At 49.6% G+C, this 21,719-nt stretch overlaps 10 protein-coding genes across 10 annotated transcripts; 5 read left to right on the plus strand and 5 right to left on the minus strand.

Annotated features, from left to right (window-relative positions):
* Nucleotides 1-309: 309 nt before the first annotated feature.
* BO85DRAFT_308544 (uncharacterized protein) lies at nucleotides 310-962 on the minus strand. The gene has a single exon (XM_025655408.1). The coding sequence runs from the start codon at nucleotides 781-783 to the stop codon at nucleotides 442-444; it is 342 nt and encodes a 113-aa protein (XP_025515639.1). The 5' UTR covers nucleotides 784-962; the 3' UTR covers nucleotides 310-441.
* A 396-nt stretch (nucleotides 963-1,358) lies between these two features.
* Nucleotides 1,359-4,342, plus strand: BO85DRAFT_520412 (dynamin family protein). The gene is made up of 3 exons (XM_025665136.1): nucleotides 1,359-3,325; nucleotides 3,395-3,830; nucleotides 3,878-4,342. Exons 1-3 carry the CDS (start codon nucleotides 1,523-1,525, stop codon nucleotides 4,108-4,110), a joined length of 2,472 nt encoding a protein of 823 aa, XP_025515640.1. The 5' UTR covers nucleotides 1,359-1,522; the 3' UTR covers nucleotides 4,111-4,342.
* A 258-nt stretch (nucleotides 4,343-4,600) lies between these two features.
* BO85DRAFT_478138 (phosphotransferase family protein) lies at nucleotides 4,601-6,122 on the plus strand (the record flags this gene model as incomplete). The annotated part of the gene is made up of 1 exon (XM_025662880.1): nucleotides 4,601-6,122. The coding sequence occupies one exon, from the start codon at nucleotides 4,601-4,603 to the stop codon at nucleotides 6,059-6,061; it is 1,461 nt and encodes a 486-aa protein (XP_025515641.1). The 3' UTR covers nucleotides 6,062-6,122.
* Nucleotides 6,123-6,283: 161 nt separating this feature from the next.
* On the minus strand, nucleotides 6,284-7,428 carry BO85DRAFT_520414 (alpha/beta hydrolase; the record flags this gene model as incomplete). The annotated part of the gene is made up of 2 exons (XM_025665137.1): nucleotides 6,284-6,868; nucleotides 6,931-7,428. The coding sequence occupies 2 exons, from the start codon at nucleotides 7,426-7,428 to the stop codon at nucleotides 6,509-6,511; spliced, it is 858 nt and encodes a 285-aa protein (XP_025515642.1). The 3' UTR covers nucleotides 6,284-6,508.
* A 1,284-nt stretch (nucleotides 7,429-8,712) lies between these two features.
* On the plus strand, nucleotides 8,713-9,317 carry BO85DRAFT_308634 (uncharacterized protein). Its single transcript, XM_025655411.1, has one exon. It carries the CDS (start codon nucleotides 8,930-8,932, stop codon nucleotides 9,278-9,280), a length of 351 nt encoding a protein of 116 aa, XP_025515643.1. The 5' UTR covers nucleotides 8,713-8,929; the 3' UTR covers nucleotides 9,281-9,317.
* Nucleotides 9,318-9,355: 38 nt separating this feature from the next.
* On the minus strand, nucleotides 9,356-10,533 carry BO85DRAFT_459708 (uncharacterized protein; the record flags this gene model as incomplete). The annotated part of the gene is made up of 3 exons (XM_025661667.1): nucleotides 9,356-9,797; nucleotides 9,900-10,344; nucleotides 10,410-10,533. 3 exons carry the CDS (start codon nucleotides 10,531-10,533, stop codon nucleotides 9,356-9,358), a joined length of 1,011 nt encoding a protein of 336 aa, XP_025515644.1.
* Nucleotides 10,534-13,256: 2,723 nt separating this feature from the next.
* BO85DRAFT_459709 (short chain dehydrogenase) lies at nucleotides 13,257-14,172 on the plus strand (the record flags this gene model as incomplete). Its single annotated transcript, XM_025661668.1, has 3 exons — nucleotides 13,257-13,374; nucleotides 13,424-13,986; nucleotides 14,041-14,172. 3 exons carry the CDS (start codon nucleotides 13,257-13,259, stop codon nucleotides 14,170-14,172), a joined length of 813 nt encoding a protein of 270 aa, XP_025515645.1.
* A 1,881-nt stretch (nucleotides 14,173-16,053) lies between these two features.
* Nucleotides 16,054-18,217, plus strand: BO85DRAFT_469058 (uncharacterized protein; the record flags this gene model as incomplete). The annotated part of the gene is made up of 3 exons (XM_025662310.1): nucleotides 16,054-16,180; nucleotides 16,237-17,919; nucleotides 17,967-18,217. The coding sequence occupies 3 exons, from the start codon at nucleotides 16,054-16,056 to the stop codon at nucleotides 18,092-18,094; spliced, it is 1,938 nt and encodes a 645-aa protein (XP_025515646.1). The 3' UTR covers nucleotides 18,095-18,217.
* Nucleotides 18,218-18,290: 73 nt separating this feature from the next.
* Nucleotides 18,291-19,334, minus strand: BO85DRAFT_514557 (short-chain dehydrogenase; the record flags this gene model as incomplete). Its single annotated transcript, XM_025664766.1, has 1 exon — nucleotides 18,291-19,334. Exon 1 carries the CDS (start codon nucleotides 19,161-19,163, stop codon nucleotides 18,291-18,293), a length of 873 nt encoding a protein of 290 aa, XP_025515647.1. The 5' UTR covers nucleotides 19,164-19,334.
* A 651-nt stretch (nucleotides 19,335-19,985) lies between these two features.
* BO85DRAFT_459712 (vitamin H transporter) lies at nucleotides 19,986-21,683 on the minus strand (the record flags this gene model as incomplete). Its single annotated transcript, XM_025661669.1, has 5 exons — nucleotides 19,986-20,126; nucleotides 20,187-20,597; nucleotides 20,688-21,246; nucleotides 21,312-21,428; nucleotides 21,496-21,683. The coding sequence occupies 5 exons, from the start codon at nucleotides 21,681-21,683 to the stop codon at nucleotides 19,986-19,988; spliced, it is 1,416 nt and encodes a 471-aa protein (XP_025515648.1).
* Nucleotides 21,684-21,719: the final 36 nt, after the last annotated feature.

Consider the following 21,719-nt stretch of genomic DNA (forward strand, 5'->3'; position numbering starts at 1 on the left):
GGACGGAAGATACCAATTAAACGGAGTAATACTTGAACATGGGATTTCTAAGTATTATCGGAGATCCATGACTATTGTAGATTCATTTTCAGTAGGATTTAGTCGTCTGTCCCACACAAAGGCTTCAAGTTTGAGTCTCCCTACTAGTAGTCTGCTGTTCACGAGCACGAAGTCATAAACGCTACTTACTGTTCGAGAGTCCAACAGTGTTGGTGACTACATCCTCAAATAATACCACCAATTATCACTTACTACTGCTAATTCTACGAGAACTACTATTTCAAGGATGCTCTGAGTACTACCAGAAGTTCGAGTCTCACAGTTAGCTCTCATAATTTCGCACGGTGTAATTTGAATGGCGTGGATATATATATTCAGTGCCGAATGGTGTGCCTCAATAGACTGTCAGCTGACTTCCATTAGTAGTATGATGATCTCTCGTCAGTGACTCCAATCCTCCCCAAGTAGTATCAGATGTACAACCCTAATAATAAACTCAGACTTGATGCTATAGTACACAGACAGTTCACAGTGCATTCGGGTTGAACGTACCCACACATATGCACCCATGTACATAAATCGCCCGGAAAGGTGGAGCGGAGCCGATAGCATCCCCAATGTCAACATCTGCGAGAGATCTACATTCTTAGGTTTGCGGTAGCAATTGGATGTAGGAATTCTTGTCTGAAACAGCATCCAGCTATTTAGTACTCCAGATGCCCGTATTCGCTGACAATATACCCAGTAGAAGAAGTCGACGCGCTGACCAGGACTCAGAAGCATCGGTTCGCGACCATCTGCAGGATGAATGAAAAAGATATTCTCCCACAAGAGACAGTGCAGGGGAGAAGATAAAGACCCCCGCAACACCTCCGTAGACGTTAACGGGCAGCCTTAGACTCGTGATAGGTTGGTTTAGCCGATCAGGGAGCCAAGTGGGGGAAGCTATTGGTGGTTCTGACTCGGAACCAGCTTCCCTTTTGTTGATGCAGGGATACAATACAGCCACTGGGCAAATCATATAATTTTTGCAGTGCTTCTGTGGATCGATATTGGGATGCATAGCAAGAAAAGGTTGTAAGTGCGAGTTAAGTTTTCACATCATGCGCAAAAAGTGCTCTTTCCGCCTCCCTTGGATATGTAGACAGAGGCTATGCTATGCTCTGGAAAGCGCGATTGGCTACGCCTGAACCACCGAGCCCTCATTAGCGCCGAAGTGTTCGACCGGCCGACCAGACAGACTGCCCGGCTACCCATCACGTTACAGACGCTAATGCAAGGTCGCTGTGCCAGATAATTGCTCGGTTTCAAGGGACTGGGCGGTTAGAGTAGATGGGTGATGTCCCTGAAGCTGGCATCGCCTTTTTAATCTGATCTCCTGCCTCGACAGAAGTAATACCTCGCTTTGGTCGCAATACTCCACGTCCCATTATCTGACTTAACCAAAGCTACATTGTCATGTATACCCCACCGGCGGAAGAGGCGTTGCATCAGCTGCAACGAGAACAGTCTAAGCTACTAGATGGCATCGACGAGTTACGAGCGATTGGAGTTGGCAGCCTCGTGGAACTTCCTCAGCTGGTGGTCTGCGGTAACCAGTCAAGTGGAAAGAGTTCCGTCCTTCCCAGCGAAAAGCAACATCTGTACGAGATTCGCGACCGAAGTGATCCTGCGTCGGAGCCCAACACCCACAATCAAGATCTCCATTGAACCGGGGCCATCGCGTAAGGATGCACGAGAACGAGCAATTCTGCAGGAGTTTGCACAGGAGCTTTCCCCAGCCGATAATGATTTACCAACCGTCATCGAGAAGGCCAAAGGCTACATGGGCGTAAATGAAACAGCGAATTGTGGATTTAGTGATGATGTTCTCAAGGTCGAGATTCTGGGACCCGATAAGCCAGAATTGACCTTGGTGGACTTGCCTGGCCTTTATTACTCTGTGAGCCAGGACCAGAGTCTACAAGGAATCAGGGTTGTCCGAACCTTGGCGGAAAAGTATATGAAGAATAAAAGAAGCATCATCCTTGCAGTCATCAGCGCAAAGGCCGACTACCATCTCCAAGAGGTTCTGAACATTGCTGAACGGTTTGATCCAAAGCGGGAGCGCACGCTCGGAATCATCACGCAACCGGATACTCTTGAACCCGACTCAGAGGAGGAGAAGACGTATCTCCAGTTTGTCTCTAATGAAAAGATTCGATTGCAGTTAGGATGGCACGTTCTGCGCAATCGCTCCTTTGAAACAAGGGATATCCCGGATGACGCCCGCGATGCAAGAGAGAAGGAATTCTTCAGCCAGGGCCGATGGTCATCTCTATCCCGGAACAGTGTCGGAATCGAGAGTCTCCGGCGGCGCCTCAGCAGTATTCTGTTTCTTCAAATTCGTGGTAACCTACCCGGGCTTTTAGCCGACATCAAAGAAAAGGCTGCTGATCGGGAGAAGGCGCTCTCAAAGCTGGGCTCCCCACGCACCACCCGACAACAGCAAAGGGGATATCTCCTCAACATCAGCACCAGCTTTGAGCGCATCACAGGGCAAGCGTTGCACGGGCTTTATGCCGATGAGTTCTTTGGTGCGTTTGAGAGTATAAGTGATATTCACGATTTCCGGCGACTCCGGGCTGTCATCAGGCAGTTGAATGAATACTTCGCTGACGCCATGGCCGCTCGAGGGTCCCGGCGGATTATCGTGGATCGTTTTCCTGGGTTCGGTCAGGAATCCACGCCACTCGACTTGAAAAATCCTTACTTATCTGGAAAGTTACCACATTATGTCCTTCGGAAAAGTCTGGAAGAGGAGGTCGCCGAACAGGCCCGGAAAAACAGAGGAATCGAGCTGCCAGGCAGCGCCAACCAGCTCCTCGTTGGTAGCCTGTTTCGCGATCAGTCCCTTCCATGGGAAGGACTTGCCAAAGAGCATCTCTTGAAGACCTGGGAATCAGTGCGGTATTTTGCGTTACTTGTGATGCAGCACACAGCCGACGATCATACATTCTCCTTGCTGGCTGGATCGATTATTGAGCCTGCATTGGACAAGCTGAGGCAAAACTTGCTGGCCAAGCTCGATGAGCTGACTGCATACACGAAACGGGGCCACCCGCTGCCCGTGGGCAAGAGCTTCCTCACACAGATTCAAAAGGCGCGAAGTGAACGGCAGTTATCTTCGTTGAAGACGAAGCTCAAATCTAGTATTAGCTATAAGCCTGAGGGGGAAGCGCTATTCTCGATGAAAGCAATCGAAGAAGCAACTTCCAACCTGGAAATGCACCGCGATGAATATGCGGCGGCTGATATCATCGACCAAATGCAAGCATATTATGATGTAAGTACGAAACAGCAGAAAATCCAGCTTCAGAAAAATTGAGGGCGCGTGCTAATTTCTCTCTCGCAGACTGCTATAGTGACCTTCGTCGACAACATCGCAACTCTGGGCATTGAAAATTGTCTTCTTGACCCTCTACAGCGGATTCTGACTAGCCAGGTAATTAACAATATGCACGATGACCAGGTCCGAGAATTAGCCTCCGAGCCATCCTTTACTAGCGACGAGAGAGACCGTTTGGCCAGTGAGGTCGAGAAATTGCAGGCTGGCCTCCGCACTCTGAGGACCTTCAACATCCAAAAGCCTTCATTGAGTGGCCCACCTTCAATTGAAAAGCTGGAAAATCCACGAATTGGCTTCCAGGAGATTCGCCCGCCAGTCACAGCGGCAAAATCGAAGACTCAGTCGTCACTGTTTCCAAGTCCGCAAGAAGTGAAGACTCCTAAATCACAAGCTACCAAGCCCCTTTACGGAGGCTTAACCCCAAGTGCCTTTAGTTTCACAAGTAAGTCGTCATATTACCAGACAGGACCTAGCTCATGTGTATAACAGCCCCGCAAACCCCGTCTTCGAAGGGCCTCGAAAACCCGCCCTTAAAAAGTGCGATAAACCCGCCCAAGGCGACTTTGTCAACCAACTTCGACTTCGTGACCAAGAAGCCCAGGGTAAGACTGCCCCCCACTGCTGAGAATAATGAAAAGGGCGGGGAGAAAGCCAAGGTGCCACCACCGGACCAACCCAGCCTGTTCTCCGGAATCTTCATCCCAGATAATAGCAATCAGTGATATATACCGAGTAAACTTGGAAATTCAATAGCTTGCTGATGGTTCTGAATGCCAACAAGGTCAATTGAAGTGGTTACTCTCAAGTATTGCCGGATTTCTGATCATGTAACATAACTTAGATAGTGTATAGCCCGGGCTATCTCCGATCGTTGACATTACTATTTGTATATACTGTAGATTCACTCCGTGGATCTGGCACATTTTCAGAGCCATTTGCTGAACTGATAGGTTGTCATGTTGTGATAGATTAACCACGGCTGATTCCGTTGCCAACGTTGTCTCTCGTGGCTTATTCGACGGCATATTACTTGATATATTGCCCTAACCCTCAACTTTGCAAATGGTATAAATGGTTCATTCCCGAGGTCGGGTAATGCTCGCGTACATTGTACCGGATGCGGTGCTCAAGCAATATTTGTCACCCATACTCAGTATCCTACCGAATTGACGGAGTCACCAGGGAGCGAATATACCGCTTGCATCTACGAATATGAAGCCCCAAATGAGCTATGACGATGTGGCATGGGCGCAGTCGGACGAAATCTCGGACACTTGGGTGAATAAATTATTTAACATCGAAGTGAAGAAAGCCATTGCGCGTTTTATCCTGACACATGATTCTGGCGACGACCCCGAATTCAGTATTATCGACATTGGCTCTTTTAACATTGTCTTGCAAATGAAGTACACGCAAGGGGCGACTGATATCCGCTTTTCGCAACCTGGAGCAATCATATTCCCCGAGGAAAAGACGAGGAACGAAATTGCTTTGATGCGATACCTGTCAAATCGGACGTCAATCCCGGTCCCTTCTGTTATTCACTCTGGGACACGAGATGATAGTCCGCTCAGACTCAGCCCTTTCATTATGATGAGCCATATTCAACACACGACCATCATGTATGCTGCATTGAATGCACCCAGCTGTCCGGTGGATGAGCGAGGATATCTTAATCCAGACATCAATGAAGAGGATCTTTGGAAGCTCTACGCCGAACAAGCAAAGATTCTTCTCAATCTTGCCAAGCCAGAATTCAGCTTGATAGGGTCGCTTGTGCAGGTAGATAACTGTACTTGGGAAATAGCCAGTCGCCCGTTATCAATGAACATGAACGAGCTCGTTCGTTTGGGAACATTGCCTCGCTCAAAGCTTCCACCACTCGACGCCACTTTCAAGACTACGTCTTCGTACATTGAAGCGTTAGCACAGCTCAACATTCAGCATCTGATCCATCAAAGGAACGATGCAGTAGAATCTGCAGACGACTGTCGGCGAAAGTACATTGCAAGGCAACTATTCTACAAACTTGCTAAGGAAAAGAGGCTCTTCGGCGCACGCCATGAGCGTGGGCCATTCAGGCTCTGGTGTGATGATCTCCGACCAGGGAATATTCTTCTAAATGACGATAAACGAGTGACCGGTGTGGTGGACTGGGAGTTTACATATGCAGCACCGGTCGAGTTCTCATTAGCACCGCCATGGTGGCTTCTGATCGAAAATCCAGACGAATGGTCTGAAGGGATCGAGGACTGGAAACGAATATTTGGTCAACGTCTCAAGACATTTCTCTCGGCATTACGGCACTGTGAGGATGCCGAGGGTCTGCACCGCGACTTTCGACTATCAGATAAAATGAAAAAGAGTTGGGAGACCGGCGACTTCTGGGTGGTGTATGCTGTTTTGCATAGCTTTGCGTTCGATGCGATTTACTGGCTGGAGATTGACAAACGGTATTATGGACCCACCGAGACTGACGACGTAAGTGAGGCATGGAAAGAAAGGGTAAAGCTCTTAGATGAAAGCCAAAGAGATGAGATGGAGCAGCTGGTAGTCAAGAAGCTTGCCGAGATGAAAAATAAGGTATTGGCATGGGACCCAGATGAGTATACTGAAGAATATTACCAGGTACTGAAGAGGAAGAGACAAGAAGCTGCGAGTGAACAGGCTTAGGAGGGTGAAGTTTGATCCTTTTTGGGAACGCTCGACGCTGGGAGATCCAGCACCAGTTGAGAGAGACGGGTCAATGTTATATGCCATGAAAATATTTGCGAAAGGCTTACATATCCGAGCTGAATATATGATGTTACTGGCAGGCAGTAGAGATATCTCCCAGCATATACGCTCCTAAATCTTTACCGGGAGCTTGAGATACTCTTGCACAGCAATTATAACAATAGGATAGAGAAATCTGATAATTTGCCATCGTAGTGATGGGGCCAACAGCGAGTAAATATCTGTCAGGCATAGGTATAGAACGAAAACATAGCATCATCTTGCTAGCATCTGAGTCAAATCGTGGCGAACACGGACACCTTGATAACTGCAATCGATACCCTATATGAAGAGTCGAGACTCTAGTTTGACATTATATACATGTCATGTCTCACACTACAGTAGTCAAGCACGGCACTGTCGACGGCACTGTTTGGCGAACTCCTCTACTTTGCTGACGAAGTGCTCCGTCCAGCTCAGATGCGGACAGTGACCAGTAGGCGCATGATAGACGGTAAATGCGATGCCTCTCTGAGCTTGCAATGCAATCATTGCTTCTTGGTATTGCGGAAGCAGTGTCGCATCGTTATCCGAGACTAGGTATGCACAGGGCAACGATGAGTAAACGTCATGGGTCAGCACGCCTGTGTTGATGGGCGATGCTGTCAATGTTGCGGCCCATTTGGCTGCTTCATCCGCCTCTAGGTCATTGAACATGAATCGGTGGGCTTCCACAATGGTTCCCAAACCAGCGGCTCCATGTTTCTAACAACATTACCGTCAATCACGGTTGCTGCAAAGAAGGGATGTGCGAAGAAACAACTTACATGGAATCGCATGAATGGCGGCGTGACAATCGGGCCCTCCTTGGGTTGGAAGAAGGTATGTACTGACTCCCCAACAGGGATCACAAAGGCATTTTCAAAGAAGACCCCTATTACACCCCCCCTGTGACCCTTGGCTTGACGAGACTTGTACTGTAATTCGGGGACAGCGGCCTGAGAGGCAATGAGACCACCCGATGAATGGCCGAGGATGATGACATCCTTGCCCCCTTGGACTATGAGCTTTTCAAGAAGTTGATTAATGACCTCAACATCGTCCGAGTCAGTGGGATAGCCCCCAGCTGGAGGACCCAAGTCAAAGTCTGGGTGATTAATATCCCCCACGTTGAGTTGGGTGAGATCACATGTCGGGCGCTGGGGGCAATAAGCCTCAAACCCTCTGCGTTCAAGGGATTGCCGAAAGGGCTCATAGGGGGCAGGAGTATGATAAGAACCCGTGCAGATGACGACTGCTAATTCGGCGCTCTCGTTGGTGGCCATAGTGATCCGGGTTACTCGAAAAAGTTCGGTTTAGTTGTACGACGCGGATGTAACTGGATTGATGATTCAACAATATAATGCGCAGGGAACAATATAACAAATCGCACAATGACAAAGGACGGACGGAGGAGCCTTTAAATTGCAGCACGTTTTGGCCCCCACCAATACGAAACTTCCGCAGTAAGAATCGGATAAGGTTGAATTGTTCCTGTTCTCCTAGTAGTGAGCGTGGCGTGTTTGGTGGAGGCAGGCCAGAGCACATATGGTTCGGTCCGATTGGATTCATTTATCTAGCGAGTTGAGACTACTGATATAACTAAGAACTAGTACATCAGATCGCTGGCGGGAAGATGCCCCCAAAGTAGCCGCAGCGTCTGGTATAATCACCAAATCGGGGGAATGGGGCTCAACCTCCCGGACCCCATGAGAGTTGAGTTGCCGGTAGCACCTTTATGCAAATAGAAATCACATAATGGGAGACCGAGTAACGCCTGAAACTTACCCAAGAGCAGACAATAAGAGGCGGGATCACCCAAGACGTTTGACTCTTAGTTTGGGTGGCCCAGGAGAAAGATAATCACAACATTTCAGGTTGGGGCCATGGCTCGGTCTACGAATACTTTCAGAAATCAATCATATCGGTGGAGACGATAGCAAGCCCAGCTGTCGGCATAGTAGTACGCAGTCTGGAATCTGGATACAGCACCAGCTATGGTAAGAAGGCTGAAGCGCCTTGACCCCGACCATTCCGCGCTCCGCCCCACGACGTGTGGCTCTATGTCCCCGTCCCCATCGTGAGAGTTTTCCACATTGGTGAGGCAGTATTAGTCCCGCTGCATCACTTCGACCGGCGCCAGTGGCCGCGTTCAGATGCTGACCAGTTATATCCAGACCAATAGATAGTGGCAGCCTTTCGACTTGAGCCGGCCCGCTTCGGACGAAAGGTAGGTACACCTGCTCCTACCGTTCTTTAATATCTCTCACTTCAATGCGGCACAGCCGCTCACACGTACCCCAACCACGAGAGTAGGTGATTGTTGGTAACACAGATTGTGAAGCTGAGACGTTGCTCCTGTCAACGTAAATACATGGACCAGGAAGGATTCCTGCAGTGGTGGGGATTCAGCCACCCGTCGAAGGAACCGTGCCGTTCCGGTGATTCCGATTGGTGATCCCGATGAGAATCCCTGTGCTGGTGAACAGGAACGAAGGGTATTCCGAGGTTTCGATAAATATAGGTGTATATGCCCGTCAGCCTCTAATTCTAGGCACTCTGCTCAGAGTCCAAGTCGGAGTGTCTTGACTATGCAGTACGTTGCATCTGCCGCCAAACGATAAAGCCTTGGGCCGAGTCAGACGGCGGCAACATTAAGGTACGCCCAGCCCGTGATGCCTTGTCACTGTCAGATTTTAGTGTGATGAGCCACCGAAGTTTTAAGCGAGGGGAGACACCCGGCAACACACAAGCTGTGCCCTTTCTTATTAAGAAATCAAATGAAACATGCGACGTGATGTCGTACGTTTTCGCCATCTTTCAAGTCCACATCGGAAAGCGTTATGCTGTCGCTTGAAGTTTTGTCCACAAAAAAGCTTCGGGTTCATATTTGTGGTACTTGAGAGTGTTGTTGGTTTGACAAGCTCATGCTCAACCCAGTTTAGCTCTACTGCAGTCACATTACGGGCACAAAATAGCCTGCCGATCGTTCTAACATTGTTTTGCCTACTATCTATTCACTACACTGCTATCATCGCCGCATTGCCACCGAGTATTCAATTTTATTATTTCCCAGGGAGAACAAATAGGTCTGGTAGACACATTCTTATATACCGGCATGTAAGGGTACCATTCTAAGATCCCTATGGGCGACCTAAATGAACAGGATGAATATATGCAGCGGGAAATCTCAATGAAAGACTCACCACTCGACTATACCAACATTTCTGCAGAAACGTTTTGCACACCCGACAAGCTGTTTGGCATTGTAATTTGACTCGGGTTGGTCTGGTAAAACACACCTGGAGAAGGAAGATGTGCCATCTGCTGGGGGCCTATGCCTTCACCACCCCGTTCGAGCTCATCATGTAGTGAGCCGAGCAGCGCGACAGTATCAACACGCTGCTTCCGACGTGACAAAGATCGCCCAATAGACCCAAAGGTTCGGAGGCCTCGCCGAGCCACCTCGGGAGGCTTTGCGATCTGGACGCGCGACCGGAAGAAGAGCGGGCCCAAGGTCGGTGCACAGGAAACCATAATGCCGCAGGTGATTTCAGCCATGCACAGTATCGACGCATCCAGTGCGCAATATGTTATGTTGGCCCCGTCGCATGTCTTGGTTTGGATGATCCGTTCAATGTTCACACCAGCCGTTCTATACTTGGCGTTAGGTCAATTCCCATGAGAGTCTGTGTCGAAACGAAAAGCAATGTAGAGGCAAGGTGGACGGCTAATCAAAGCTAACAGCAGTACTTACATCAAACCCAGTAGAAAGGCCGTAGTGACACCAATTTTCTTCTCCTTGGGCATGTTCAAGCCCCACACAACCGGCATCGGTAACGAAACGATCAACAGGTCGACCGTGAGATTGAAGCTCCCTGAGGCAAATTCCACCTTGGTTATGTCTCCGCATGTCCTACTGATGGTGATATCCCAGTTGGCATTTATAGGCCGGCAGAGGAGAGCGATAGTCAACACCGATGCGATCCAGTAGAGCGTAACCAGCGCTATTGTTGCGATTGTGCACCGGCGGAACCAGTCGCCCCGGAATAGTTCCAGGTACAGACACAGAATGGCCAGACGAAAGGCTGCTACCGCTAGACAGAAGAACCATTGCGATGAAAATAAGACTTTCAAAGAAATCGTCAATTTGTCCATAGGGACGCTGGTGATGTTCCAGCCATATGCTCCCGCCAAAACCCCTAGGCTATATTAGTCAACAATCGGCAAGCAATAATTTTGAGAGTAATCCTGAGGAGTGCCGTACCAACCAGGTCGTCTATCACAAAGCCGGTGAGACCAAACTGCGGAAATGATTTGTTAATATCTCTAAGATATTTTGGTGAGGTAGAAGCGGCAGTCTTGAGGCACAGGGAGGGAGGAGGCAGCATACCAGCGCCAAGGCGGTCAAATAATCATGGTTCTTCCAGCCGGTCTTGCGAACTCGAATCGAAATCACTCGCAGTAGTATGGCAATCGTACTCAGGGTCCAGAGTATGACGGACGCGACGATTAGTCTCGTACCTTCTCCACGACCAATGGACATTGTGTAAGATAGTACTAGTAGTCAGAACACGTATAACGTTCGAACGCGCACAGGAACGCGATATGCAAGAGGAGGGAGTAAGTCTTCTTGGGTTGGACATTAAATAACCCTACCCTCGAGCAGTTCACTGGGCCTGCCGCCCTTGAAAGAACCCCGCACGCTGGCTTTGTGCATGATGCTAAATAGAGGTGAGACTTCGTATTTGCAGCTGAGCTGCTCCTCAACCGGCCTTAACAGGGATGTCAAGCGTTAGACTTGGTTCTATCACAAGAGCTTGTAGAGAGTACTTGACGAGCCACAGGTGACGGAGAATGCATGATGCTGGCGGATCAACCAAGGCTAATGCAACCAGGGTGAACTAATTGAAGACCGTCAAGCATGGCCTTTGAGACGGGATGGCGATAGGGTATATTAACTATTGTAACACAGGCAAGTAACACAGGCAATGCAACAAAGATTCCTAACTTCGACTTGGACTGTGGTTGAAGCTGCTGAGAATCCCTTGACAAAATAAGAGTTTTTATCAGTATAGCTGCGGGAGCTGAGGTTCAGCCAATGCGATCTTCAGAGTAACAGCTAGTTGATCCTTCAGCCAACCTTCCTTTTTTACCCAGATACTGCTAGGGCTGCGGAGAGTAAAAAGGAACCCGACACCGCATCACTAGTGTTGCCAGCGCCAGCTGAATCTGCATCACGGGCGGGGTCTGCTCCCCGCACAGCTGGTGCTATTGCGGCAGCGTAGGAGAATCCTGTTTACACATGACGGTTTCATGGTTTTTCAATGAAAGGTCAAACAGAAACATGGGTTGCTGGAGTTCACATTCACTGAATTGCGTCCGGTCATGAACATGAGCGGTTAGACAGTTTCCTCTGGCCGTACAATAACGCGAACCATGGAAGCGATGTGGAATATGGAAAGCCAATCCCGCACCAAAATGGCATGTAGTATGAGCACGATTTTTGATTACGCCGGGCATATTTGTGCGATCAGTTACATTTGCTGGGACGGCTGGAAGCGCCCACTGACAAGGTTGTTGATGGGCCCTGCTCAGGTGGCTGGGCTTGGACAACCCCACACTGTCCTGTCGTCCCAGGCGGGCGCCCTTGTAGCTGCTTGCTGAGAAACCCGATCAGGGTTACATTTCTAGATGAACCAAAAATAGAATTGTATGTGATAAAACCTACATTAGTCGTACTGCCAAGGCGAAAACATGTGTAAGAGTTAGTCCGTAGTTGCTCCTCAGTCACATTTCGCAGGCGTGATCTGTTCGGCCCCGTCAAATTTAGTGCAGGATTCCGCGAGGCTTTTCTTTTTCGCGTCCAAGGTTGCAGGCCTGTATTGCTGCGTGTAGATCTAGCAGAGCCAACATACCTACTATATATATTACTAAATCTACTTCACTCCTGCGATTTGATTATGTCCAAATAACTCTCGCAGGACTCAACGCTGGGTTGCCGGTTAGTCTCCAGAAGCACTGCCATCATTCGCAACAAATGCCAGTAAAGAAACAACTCTTGCTGAGCTTATAATGCAGTGGATGTCTCAAATCCTTCAACTATTTCAAATGCATATCTTGATGGGCTGTTGGATGGCCAAATCCCTATTGGTGAAGCGCTTACTGGTGTAGTATCCCACCGTTTGTCTCACAGTAGGTTCTCAGAGGCATATTCCATAAAGAGCTCGACGACACGATGAAACTATTGGTGAGCGCAACTATGGCAGCAGTCCCACCTAGCTGGCCTTTACTGAGGCCAGAGGGTAATGAAAGCATCCAGATCTTAGGGAAAGCTACAGACCTCAGAGAGCATTGACCGAGGCGGGACATGAAGGCATGATTGAAGGTTAGAAGTGGTTCAATCTGAATATGGGACATGTCTCCTACTTCTCTTACCGTCGCGATTGGAATACTGAACTCCCTTGAATCTGGTAGGATACCTAAAAGCCCAAGTGGGTATAGCTAGAGGTACTTTATGTGCTTTATATACCTGCCTACCAGCGCCAAGACCTCTACGATTGAGGGAAATTGTTGAAGCCACCCCTGAGAATCCTGAACAAGAATCTAGTAAAATGCCTGTGTTCATACCGTTCATAACATATTTCCTTTGCGCTAAAACGCTATTGTTGAGATCAACTTGTCCTCCAATCGCAGTGGTATGCGCGGCGGGTGGACCACGGATGACGGACTTATAGCCAATTACCGCACTACAGATCATTGTTTCATCATGAAAGTGGGTCTAGTATGACTACCAAAAGTACCATACTGTACAGCCTGGTGACGGTTTCTCAACCAATGATTGAAGCCAAGAAGCATCAGACTAACTCTTCTGGATGGCAACGGGAACAGACTCACCAGAACGTGTCGGTTGAAGATCTTCGTCAACCTTGGGCAGAGCACTTTGAAAATACATAAGGGCTCAATTTTCTCATTCAATCAGCGATTTCGATCCCAGTCTTGTTATTAGGCTACTCCCTCTTGTTTCCCCAGGTCTATCTTGCAGGCCTCTATTTTGCATCAGCCTGGCCTTTGTATTTACAAAACTGAGAGTGAAACCTGCCTTGATAACAAGATGCCTACGTTCAGCAGCCGGGACATTCCTGACCTTCACGGCCAGGTCATTATTGTCACTGGAGGCAATGCGGGTCTAGGGTACGAAACCATCCGCCAGCTCGACAAGAACAACCCAGGTCGCATCTATCTCGCTTCTCGATCTAGAACCAAAGCCGAACATTGAAGCAATGACCCAGCTTAATCAGGAAAATCCAGGACACACCGAGATCCGATTCCTCCAATTGGATCTGGCTTCGTTTGAGAGCGTCAAAGCTGCCGCAGACTTCCTTCGTCAAGAGACGCGCCTTGACATCCTCATAAACAACGCTGGTATAATGATGACTCCAGAAGATGTCACCACGGACGGATACGAAACCCAACTCGGCATAAATGTGCTGGGTCCTGCTTTGTTCACCCAACTTCTGCTGCCCACTCTGCGCAAGATGGCAGAGGTCAATAGCCAAACTCGCATGGTTATGCTCTCCTCGGCTGCACATGCCAAGGCGCCCAGTGATTTGTACAACTTCGATGAACATCGCACGAACGCTGCTAACCGCCGCACTACTCAGCGCTACACCACGTCCAAGCTCGCCAATCTCCATTATGCTAGAGCGTTGGCTGAGAGGGAAACAAAGGTGAAGATTATCTCGGTTCATCCCGGGATGGTAGCAACCAATCTCCATCATTCGTCCACTGGCATCTTCCCTAGACCCTTCCTCCACGCTGCGGTTCACTTTGCTGCAACACCGGTGGAAAGAAGGGCGCTCTCTTAAGTCTCTGCGGCCGTTAGCCCAGAAGCGGAGCACGGGCAGTACTACGGCCCTATTGGCAAGACCGAAAATGGATCCAAATTGATCCGCGACGATGATCTCCAGGAGCGAATGTTCAGGTGGATTCAGGCCGAGCTTTCACCTCATGTGGGGACAATTATGTGACGACGGGCTACATACATCATGTCACGGCAAGTTATTTTAATCCTAGGAGGGCAAATATGAACTAGAATACTAATCAATTGTCAATACACATTTGACAAAGACGAAAATCAAACACCACTACGTACAACGCTAGTAGTTTGTGGTGAGTTCTACTACGTGGGTGAAGGTGTATCGTTGCGTGCAATATGTACTATGAATGTCCCTTTGCCCCCCGCCGAGCACGTAGAATTTGATTGGTTGGTTGGCGCATCCCTGGCTCAATGACCAAACGCTATTCGCAGGGCTGACGGCGAAGGTAGCAACATGCTTACTTTTACTAGCGACTGTGACTTTCCGAAATTAATATTAGTGACATCCAGGGTTACGGTGATAAATGCGGGTATGCCGGTCACAGTAAAAGATGATTTGCCCCTTTTCCAAAACCCTTCTTGTGAATTCAAATCAGCAGTAGTGGCTGAAACCCCGTCATCTGGCTGGTTTCTGTAAGGGGATTATTGGCACATCGCCGCTCGCCCCGAAATTTTTGTTGCCCTGCGATGGTTGCCGCCACGCAGCATTAGCCCAATTGATGCCATAAGTGACCTTGTATAAAATTCAGTTTTATCATTACCACGACAAATGTTGGCTAGAAGCTACACGGTAGTTATAACCAAACCAACGACATGCACCTGCAATGGAGAAACTTCGGTGAGGCCATTTCTCTCGTTCTCCCTATGCATGATCATCCGCCAACTCGATATATCCACCGTAGATCCGCAGCACCTTCTGCTTAATACCCTTTTATATCTCACATTGAATTTAACGCACATAAAGAAGGAACTCAAAGTCTGCATTCTACAAGACCTCACGAGACGGTGGCATGATCTTCCTGAGATCGTACATAGTAAACTGGGCGAAACTGAGCCGAGCTTCCGAACCCTTCAACAAGCACCTACGTAGGGAATCCACGTTTATTGGGCAACAAAACGTCATCCACTAGCATTTTCCAGGTGTACTCAGTGGGACGGCAAGATTTATACGAAATGACCACTATAGCCCTCTTGCGGGGTCCAGCAGACAAACACGAGAATGAATTTGGAAACTTGTGTGAATATTATAAAGGAGATAATACACTATGCCTTATGCATCGGCCAAAAAGACGGCTTTTTATGCGCTCATATACGCCTTTCACGGCGGTTCCAAGGCCCACTATTCGCACTTTAGCGGGTTCGGAATATTTCCATCAAATGGTAGATCTTGGGCTACGCTGCTCAGGCATAGAGCTGTAAAGGAACTGGATGTGAGGTCCCCTACTATACTTGCATGTCTATACAGACGGTGGCCTACTTCTGCTCCATAGAATGCCTTGTCGGCACTCCCCAGGGTAAACTCAATGTCCATACTCTATATATTTTTCAGCCCGAAAGCTGCTCCTCACGCTAAGGGCCATTGATGAAAAACAGAGTTGCTATATAACTTGGCTAGCCGTCAACCTTGTGTTTATACGACAATTTATGTTGTTGAAGAGTATCTTATCGCTATTCTGAATCTCGCTTTTCTCCCTCAACTAAATACTTATTTTTTGCAATACGTACATCGAAGTGGGGCAAACCAAACGCGGGGTAAGAACGGTAACGGGTAACGAGCGGGTATTTAACGGACGGGAGGCCCTCGAGACGAAAGCCACTCCCTCAACTCCAAAAGTGCTACTCCATAGTGGGAAGAATGCATCCCCCATGAATGTCGGTGGCAACTCATCATCGCAACGCTCAACGACGAGGGGCAGCGCCACGGGGAAGTCGCGTCGACGCATCAGACCCTCACGCTCACGTGGATTGAGAACAAAGACAGGATGGTAGGTGGACCCTCTCTTGGTTGGTTAACTGCTCTGCCATCTTCACAATGGCACCTAAGCGAACATCAAGCTCGCTTACACACCAGACAGCCTTACCTGCAGAGAGAGACGCGTCAAGTGCGATGACGGTAAGCCGACCTGCTTGCGGTGCTCCAAGTCTGCTCGCATCTGCCGGTATGCCTCGGACGCGACACAGCACTCTGATCAGAGACATGCAGCTACAGCTGCAGCTCCCCCCGCGGCCGACCGGGAGCCCACAAGGGCGCATTCGAGTCCCAAAGGGACGGGTCGCCAGGAGATCCGTGCTGAGGACAACAGGGCAAGCAATCCATATGCTGTCGAGAAGAACTCGCCGAGGCCCCAAGAACATCACTCGAATGTTGCGGCAGCATTGACGTCTCATCCGACCGCCCCGGCCATCCCTGAGGCCGCTGTACCACTGCATCCAGACGGCTCAATCGAGTCGCCGCACTTCGACCCCTTGCATGAACACAATGAGCAAAGATTGCCTAGCCTTGACCCTGCGTTCCCAACGTCTCCAGTTTCGCTAAGTCAAATCTCCCTGCTGAATATCTCCCCCTTCGAGTGGTACGACTTGCTAGCGCGGGATGCCATCAACCACATCCAACGATTGAATGATACGTCAAGCGGCGACCCCAGATGGCGATTTCCTGAGATTGCACTCTCTCGTAGGCAGTCACCCACCCCTGAACATCCCGGGGCTCGACTTCAGCAGGAGGCGAGGTACAATGAGCAGCAAGGACACCCTCTGACCCATGGAGACGGCCACACTGGATCACCCTTACCAGATTATCAGCAGTTATCCCAGCCGTGGAACACCACAAGTAGGCTAGAACTATCGCCAACCGACCTCACCTTCTTTCAGTACTATATCGAGGTGGTTGGGCCCATTCTAGACTTGTTTGATCCCGCTCACCATTTCAGTAATGTTGTGCCCCATCTGGCACTACGAAACACGGGGCTCTTGAAGTCTATCCTTGCAGTGGGCGCCAAGCACATGTCTCTGTGTCTTCAGCATAGAGGGGATGGAGATGCAGCAGATGGCCATGTAGCAGGTAGCCCAGCTTCATTGCCCGGAACCGTTCTGTCGACCGAATCAGACTCTGCTCCAACCCACATGGCGACCCAGTACTACTACGAAACCCTTCACTATCTCTCACAAACACTACTGTATCCATCTTATGCCGACTCCCACGAGATCTTGGCGACAGCCACCATGATTAGCACATATGAAATGTTTGATGCGGACAGCGCTGCGAATAGCAGTGTCTGGGAGCAGCATCTGCGCGGCTCCTTCTGGATCCAGCGGTCTCAGGATAATGATGGCGAGTCGGCCGATGGTCTGCGACAGGCCGTATGGTGGGCTTGGTTGCGACAAGACATTTGGGCAGCCTTTCAGGCGGGCCGGCCCACCATCACCTTCTGGCGTGCACGCAAACCTCTCGAGGAACTCAGCTCGGACGAGCTAGCTACACGAATTGTCTACCTTTGCGGGAAGTGTGTGAAATATGCCGCTTCGGCTGCAATCCCGCCACACCAGGATCCGAGAGAACGAATTGAGCAGGGTGACCGACTCCGGAGTGCGCTCGACGAGTGGTATCATATCCTGCCCGCATCGTACCAGCCCGTGGCAGTTGCTGGGGGTGGTGGTTCAAGCGTCGTCTTTCCTCCGATATGGATCCATCCGCGAAATCATGCAGGTGCCATGCAGATGTATCATTTCGCCAAGGCGACAGTCCTGCTGAACCAGCCCACACTGGGCGGACTTAATGCCTACCTGCTTCGTGATAAGCAGCTGACGGAAAGTGTCAAAATGGTCTGTGGGATTGCCAATTCGTGCCAGGAGCATGACTGCGCGATGGCATTCATCAATGTCCAGGCGTTATTTGGAGGTAAGTCACACCCATCCTGTTCTGTTTCAAGACTAACATCGTACAAGTTGGCCAGTTTGTTCGGTCGCCGGAGATGCGAGAGGAGCTGCTACGCATTTTGGACAACATGTTACGGATAAGTAAGTTTCCCGCCAAAGGTCTTGTTGCGCGACTGCAGAGGGTGTGGCAGGAGTGAAGTCCCGACCAGGGATGGAAGATGTTTGTATATAATATGATGTATTTCACAGTGCCAATACCAGCACATGTATCTTATGAAAGAAATTCAAAGACTACAATGAATTTCTTGGTCATTTCAATCAAAACATTCCAAGGTACAACGATCGCACAATGCATAAAGTATGTTTTTGAGTTTATCTCTATGAGTCTAAGTTCTACCACGCCCCCACAATGCCCGCCACGGGAATATCAATGCCCGTCGTATATGACGCACCGTCAGAAAGCAAATATACATAAGCTCCGCCCAGCTCCTTGGGATCCGCCAACCTGGGCATACCGCCATAATACTGCATCTTGAGATCCCAGTCCGGGGCTTGATCCACAAAGTAAGTCATGGCCGTCTTGATGAACCCTGGCGATACCGAGTTGACGCGAATCCCATGCTTGGCCCACTCCATGGCCAGTGTGTGTGTCATGTTCCGCACGGCACCCTTGGTGGCTCCATAGGGAGCGGAAGGAGCTGCACGGTTGGGGCGATAGGAAGTCATCGAAGCCGTGAAGACAATAGACCCCTTAATTCCGAGGTCGATGAAACGACGAGCGACAGTAGTAGCGCAGAAGTAAGCGCCGTAGACGTTCAAGTTGAACAATTGATCGATCTGGGCGCGACTGAAGTCGAAGGCAGGCTGGTGTTTCGTCATGCCGGCATTGGCAATGAAACCGTGGATGGCACCTTGTGCGGCGATGACAGCGTCGATGGCAGTGTTGACGCTCTCCTCGGATGTCACATCACAGTGGACGTAGTGAAGTCGCTTGGGATGAGCTTTTTGAAGGGCAGCGAATTCCTCGCCGGGCTCAAAGATGTCTAAGCTATGTATAGCCTCTGCGTCGTTGGCGAGACACACTTGTGCGAGAGCCAGCCCAATACCCCTGTTGCCTCCGGTAATTCCAATTACTTTTCCCTTCAAGGACACTTTCCAGTCATAGTCTGGGCCTGGGGTGGTGTCGAGAAAAGCTGGTGCCGTGTTGGATGCGGTTGCATTGCCGTTGGCGCTGGTCGCTGGGGTGTCAAGCATACTTGGAGGCATAGTGGAAGATGTGTTTAGGTGATGTTAAGATTATTGGAAGGTTGGCTACCTCTCGCAGGGGGCGACTTGCCTATTTCAAGTTTCTCCAACTTTACTTGGTGGTCCATAAGATAGCACTGCTCGATAGACAGGCGTCGCATGGCTCCCTGGGGACATGCTCGTGCTGCCACGGGTTAGCCATTTCCTCAGTTCTCTGGGGAAGAATGTGGCCAATGGGACACAATTGCGATGGTCTTTGGTTGCCGAAGCGAGTCCAAGTCAATTTGCGATCTGCATGCAATATTCTATGGACCGGTGGGTCTTTCAGTGCCTCGCTTCGAGGCCTCCCCGGATCAGCGGTGGTCGGGGCGCATCTCGGTATCTCCACACGGTATCTCGCTTGTTGCAGTTTTTGTCCTTGGCCACACTATCGACGCTCTCTCCAGTTTCCACCTAGGCCTGTTGCTAGAGACCGATGTATATGCATTGATGACAACATCATGCTCACGATTGTCCTCTCAATTGACGGTTTTATTTTTTCTATGCCTTATTATCCAAAGGAGTTGTGACCCTATGTTTCACATCATACTCCACATCACAGTTCCGCAACACATATAAAATGTGTTTAGCATGATGAGACATGCTTACTGTCATATTATGAGCCAGTCTACGGAAAGCTACTACAGTTAGAGACGGTTGTCTTTCAATGAGTCGGTGGATCGACCTCTACCTATAATTGAACACTGTGTGAGAAGAGTTCGCCTTAACTAGTGGTGTGATAACTTCACAACAACCATGGATTGTGATTATGCCGTTCACCAACTGCCCGCATTTACGCCACCATCACTGGATGTTCCCCGACCGTAGACGGCGACGGAACCAGATATGCAAGACCAGAAAGACAACCACGCCCACTGCAAGCATAGCAGAGATCACAGAGAACCCCATGATGTATTTCGGGCTGTCCTTGTCAGGAAAAAGATACTGTTACATCTCAATCAGCTCTGGCACTAGGGAACATCAACGTTGGGGTTAAACACATACCGATCCGTAAATTTGTGCTAAATTGCCCAGCGCATTTACCATCGCCAAAGCAACACCCCTAGCCTGCGGATGCATTCCAGCAAAGGCAGAGGAGGCATACGCCAGTGTACCGCCATTGGTGGACCAAAGCCCAGCGGCCATAAGAACCAGGAGTACATATCGAGCAGTGAAGTTATACACGGCACAGACAATGACCGAACAGATCAGGGAAAATGCCAGCCAGCCAGCAATGATTAACCCACGCCAGGTGGGGAACTTGTCACCGCAGTAGGACGTGATGCCTGTGGCGACGAAGGCCACGCCGTAGATCGGGACGGTCAGGAAGTTGACTTTCTCGGTGGACGCGTCGCCGAAGAGCCCTTTGACTAGGGTAGGATAGAAGTATGTTAGAGTGCTTGACCCAACGATGACCTAAAACTCAAGAGACAAATTTAGTAAGAGAATCCGGTTTATCGTGGAGGTAAACTGGAAGATGTAAGCCGAACAAAAGAAAAGACGAACCATATATCCAATCACAAAGGCCCAGGTGCGGAAGTCTTTGCAGGCTACTCTACACGCCCCCAAGCTACTCAAATGCTCGGTATCTTCAGTGCTTGCCGTGACGTTCTCCCTGGTCAGTCTGGCCACAGCTATCTGCCGCTCGCGATCGGACAGTCGTCGCGTTGTAGCAGGAAAGTCAGGCAGGATAAAAAGAGATATGAGAGCACAACCAACGGTGATAACACCTTCAATGATGAAAAGCCATCGCCAGCCCCTGATCCCATGCACACCTTCAAGCCCATCGACAATGCCGGCCGCAATGAGTCCACCAAAGGCACCTGATAGAACGGCCGCCGAGATGAACACGCCGAATCTCCTGGACTGCTCGGTCTGCTTGTACCATGATGACAAGACCAGTAATACTCCGGGAGCAAAGCCAGACTCAATGCACCCAATGATGACTCTCAGGACTACCAGATGCGAGAAGTCCTTGACAACAGCCATGACACAGGTCAATGCGCCCCAGAGAATCATGATGGTAGAGAGGAAGATGGATGGACGTGACCGACCCAACGCCAAACTGTTCGCAAACAACACTTGGTTATTATAGTTTCAGTGGAATACACGTGCGTAAAGAAGCCATACTTGCTAGGAACTTCGAACACCACATATCCGACAAAGAAGACAACTAGAGCAATGGAGTATTCGTTTGAGGTCAGATTGAGGTCGACCTGCATCCCGGAGATTTTGGCATTGCCGATACTGCACGGAGACAACCATTAGCCCCTGAAACATGGTCAACCACAGATGAAAACATAATCGCACTTACTTGGTCCGGTCCAGGTAGGATAGGAGATACATCACCCAGACGGTAGGTAGAAGGGTCATGTCAATCTTCCTTACCAGCGCTTTCTCCTCCTCCGGCGTGAAGGAAATCACCTCAATCGCATCTACATCTTCGATCTCGTGCGATGAGGCATCCTTGAGCTGTCCCTCGTGAATGTCGACTGTGTCCATGATGGCTTGTAAATACAGCGAGGACAGTAGTCGAAG

The sequence above is a fragment of the Aspergillus piperis genome, assembly GCF_003184755.1.
Source record: "Aspergillus piperis CBS 112811 unplaced genomic scaffold BO85scaffold_9, whole genome shotgun sequence".
Lineage (NCBI taxonomy): Eukaryota > Fungi > Ascomycota > Eurotiomycetes > Eurotiales > Aspergillaceae > Aspergillus > Aspergillus piperis.